Source organism: Pseudorasbora parva, chromosome 14 (assembly GCF_024679245.1).
Source record: "Pseudorasbora parva isolate DD20220531a chromosome 14, ASM2467924v1, whole genome shotgun sequence".
NCBI lineage: Eukaryota > Metazoa > Chordata > Actinopteri > Cypriniformes > Gobionidae > Pseudorasbora > Pseudorasbora parva.
Genome location: NC_090185.1, coordinates 1,285,529 through 1,287,376, shown reverse-complemented (window position 1 = coordinate 1,287,376; position 1,848 = coordinate 1,285,529). Strand labels below are relative to the sequence as shown.

Below are 1,848 nucleotides of genomic sequence, written 5' to 3'. Positions count from 1 at the left end.
ACACACACACACACAAACTCTCTCTCTCACACACACACACACACAAACTCTCTCTCTCACACACACACACACACACACACACAAACTCTCTCTCTCTCTCTCACTCACACACACATAAACAAACTATCTCTCTCTCACACACACACACATTAACTCTCTCTCTCACACACAAACTCTCTCTCTCACACACACACACTATCTCTCGTTCTCTCTCTCTCACACACACACACACACACACACACACGTCGCTCTCGTGAGATGGTGTTTGGAGATTTGCTGTTGGCTATTTCGGTGTTAGTGTGACTCCTCAGTGAATAACACACACTTCTGCTTCGAGCCGTTCCTGCGCGCTGGGAATTCTCGCTTGTTTTCGACCAAAATGAGGTTTGATGATGCAAGAGACGCGTAATAAACGTTAGCAGCAGAAAATACACACACGTCCAGCTCGCATTTCAGCTGCTGTGGTGTTAGTTCTGGATGTTAATTATGCGAATTGTTAATGATGCGTTGTAAATTATTAATTTTAATTATTTTAATTGTTAATTATGTTAATTATGCGTTGTTGTGATTGGCAGCAGATGGCGGTAAGGAGCACGCGGCGGCTCCGCCCGGGATGATCTGGCGAGTTACGGGTGGCCTCGTCAGTGTCACGAGAGGCGTGGTCGGAGCCACTGTGGGTGGAGTCTCCTGGCTGGGCGGGAAAAGCTACGAGATCACCAAATCAGCTGTGACTGCGGTGCCCTCAGTGGGCGTCGGTCTGGTGAGGGGCGGAGTCTCGGCGGTGGCGGGGGGCGTGTCCACGGTGGGCTCGACAGTAGCCAATAAAGTTCCGTTCACGGGGAAGAGGAAAGACAAATCGGAGTGAAGAAGAGGATTACGATTATAGATCACATGTCGGACACCAGAGACGCTGACGGATGTTTGCGACCAATCAGAGACTTTCGTTTACATCGAATGAGTGATCATCTCGCACACACACACGCACGTTTATCGCCGATGTTCTGAACCGACAGTAGTAGTGTATTTTTACTTTCTACTCACGTACATTTCTCAAATACATACTTTATCAGTGTTTTTCTTCGGAAAACTTTGACTTCATCGCATTCCAAAGCATTCGATATAATGTCATACTTTTACTGCACTACATTTCATTAATAAAAGTTGTTCTTTACCTTTAACTCTTAATTACAATACTTTCTTACTTCTACTGAAGTAAAAGTGTACAGCACTACATTTGTAATGTAATTAAGTATTAAATTATATTCAATATGAAACGTAGAGCAGTAAAATTTCCAATATTATGTTTTGGAATGTTGTGAAGTAAAAGTTTTCCAAAGCAGAACACCGATAAAGTGCATATACTTAAAAATAAAATGACTTGGAAAGTAAAAATCCTCCTCGACTGTCTGCTCTGCCGTTAACGGTCGGCTTGTGTGTTAATACATTCCCTTTTTTATTGTTTGAATTTAATAAAGTAATGTAAAAGATGATCGTGAAAGTGTTTTCAATGATTTACGCAAGTGTGATCTACGAAAATAATAGTCTCACTGCGCAAGTTAAAGTCGACTCGTTTCCGCCACAGAAAAAAAAGATGATTGCGAAATTCTCACCATTGTTTATGAGTTTATATCTCGCAATATGGAATTGTGATGAAAAATTCGCAACAAGCTTTTTAATTACTAGCTAAAATTTATGTAGCATAGCAGGCTAATCATTAAACTTGCTAACTCAAATGTAAGTCGCAAATTGAACACGTTGTAAAAGCTTATCAGGCTAATCGGTGAATTCGTTAAATTAAATTTATGTAGCAACTTGAACACGGTGTGATAGCTTATCAGGCTAATCGGT

The 1,848-nt window shown here is 41.3% G+C and overlaps 1 protein-coding gene across 2 annotated transcripts in view; it reads left to right on the top strand.

Moving 5' to 3' along the window:
* The window catches only part of zgc:153675 (uncharacterized protein LOC768179 homolog), a 3,519-nt gene extending 2,031 nt beyond the window's left edge, over window positions 1–1,488 (top strand). Inside the window, exon 3 of one of the 2 annotated variants that reach the window (XM_067415180.1) lies at window positions 579–1,488. In XM_067415180.1, coding sequence (XP_067271281.1) covers window positions 579–865 — 287 coding nt within the window. In that variant the 3' untranslated portion in view covers window positions 866–1,488. Of the gene's footprint in view, window positions 1–575 lie in introns of both variants that reach the window. The other variant, XM_067415179.1, reaches the window with a different exon arrangement.
* The last annotated feature ends 360 nt before the right edge of the window (window positions 1,489–1,848 follow it).